The 1,669-nt window shown below is 49.0% G+C and overlaps 2 protein-coding genes across 2 annotated transcripts; both read right to left on the bottom strand.

Moving 5' to 3' along the window:
* Positions 1–147: 147 nt before the first annotated feature.
* On the bottom strand, positions 148–728 carry PPTG_17025 (hypothetical protein; the record flags this gene model as incomplete). The annotated part of the gene is made up of 2 exons (XM_008914862.1): positions 148–480; positions 555–728. The coding sequence occupies 2 exons, from the start codon at positions 726–728 to the stop codon at positions 148–150; spliced, it is 507 nt and encodes a 168-aa protein (XP_008913110.1).
* A 604-nt stretch (positions 729–1,332) lies between these two features.
* Positions 1,333–1,542, bottom strand: PPTG_17024 (hypothetical protein; the record flags this gene model as incomplete). The annotated part of the gene is made up of 1 exon (XM_008914861.1): positions 1,333–1,542. One exon carries the CDS (start codon positions 1,540–1,542, stop codon positions 1,333–1,335), a length of 210 nt encoding a protein of 69 aa, XP_008913109.1.
* Positions 1,543–1,669: the final 127 nt, after the last annotated feature.

The following is a 1,669-nucleotide window of genomic DNA, read 5'->3' as shown; positions in this document are numbered from 1 at the left end:
TACAAGGATCTGCCATACCGAGCTGGACGTGCCTCATGATATGTGATTCATTTGAAACGAGCAGTGACTCCAATTCCAAGTATAGCACTCGATTTTGACGAAAGAACCAACTTGTCAGCACCTAGCTCGCCCCAGAATGGACCCTGCCTACGAATACGACACCAAGCTCGAATTATACTCGCCATCGTAAGCATCATCTGTGCCGAGGTAGCTCTCTAGATAGTAATCCGGCGTGGTCAAAATAAAAGCTGGCATTTCGTCGACGCATGATTTGTCCAAGCTGTCAAGATCGCCACCATTTCTCACATACGACGCGAGAACTTTCATTGCACAGGTTTCGCTCCACGGATCGCCAGCAACCATCTGTGTCGTTACGATGGTGGCATGGGTTGTGTACTTGAAGGTGACCAGCTCCTTCTTCTCACCGACAAGTTGATTCAGCAAGTACTTGGCGTATTTACTGGGGGTCAGTGGATCGAGCTTGATTCAGCAACAAAACGCTCGCTTGCCTTGGAATAGTGGCGGTCTTGTTCCAGTACTGGTCACGCTCGTACACAATACCATTGGAGTCGTAATTGCCAACGTGGAACTTGGCACATGACGCCGACCTCTCTTTGGTTAAAGGCACAATATTGTGAGCTTAGTAAATAGGCACCACCTTCACTACTCATTTTCGCTTGTGTGAATCGGGCTTCCAACGCAGACGTGGACGGCCATGGGGACTTCATCAGCTCAGAGTACACAATGAGGTTGTAGAGTAATGTTGACGTGAATGTTTGTCTTGCGTTTTGCCTTTGTCGTTGTCTCTGATCGTCGTGAAGAATTGGGTCAAAACGTCCAAGTCCTCAGCAGCGCAGCGCTGGAGTCGATACACGACTGGGGGAATTAGAGTCCGAACGTATGAATCGATCAATGCACTCCCCAGTGCAGCTCGTAGGTTGAATGATGGTGAGCTGTTGTTCAGTTCCCCCGCGTCACTGACCAGAGCAGCGCATGTTGAGTTCGGATCTTTGTCAAACTACTTCATTATACTTTGGAGAGTGTTGTTGAGACTTTTAGACTTGAAGCGAGACTTGCAGTTGCTGTCACTCGCACAAAGCGACAAGAAATCATCGCCCACCTCATGAAAGTTGAAGTCCCATCTTGATATCCAGAAGAATTTATCATCGGGTGCTCCGGAAGTTGCTGCGACGCTGTCCAGCACATATCCAGTCACCTGCGGAGGGGCCAAGTGCATGAGCCTTTCCGCAAAAATTGTTCCATAGCTGACGCCATACACGATGGTATCAACTCCATTTGTGTATTTGGTCATGAAAGTCGCGGCAACTGTCGTCACAGAAAAAGATGCAAGGTCCCATATTTGATTTGCAGTTCTTCGGCGCATGCGGGAACCTCCGACGGATCAATTTTGCTGCCTTTTGGGGATCCCGTGGTGGTGACTTGAGCTGCCACACAATCAAACAATGTGCTGCGTCCTGTGCCACGGTGGTCCATCGTGTACACGTTTACTGTTCCTTCCAGCAGCGAGTGCAACGTCTTCATCGGGGCCTCCACTGAAACGCGCACGTAATGATGAGAAGGAATCAAGATACGTCAACCATGTCAGTAAGACTTCAACTATTGCGATCTGATACCCATTCCACTTACTGTTTGTTGATGAGTCTCCAGG

This window comes from Phytophthora parasitica, assembly GCF_000247585.1.
Source record: "Phytophthora parasitica INRA-310 unplaced genomic scaffold supercont2.64, whole genome shotgun sequence".
NCBI lineage: Eukaryota > Oomycota > Peronosporomycetes > Peronosporales > Peronosporaceae > Phytophthora > Phytophthora nicotianae.
This window is presented reverse-complemented; position numbering and strand designations above follow the sequence as displayed.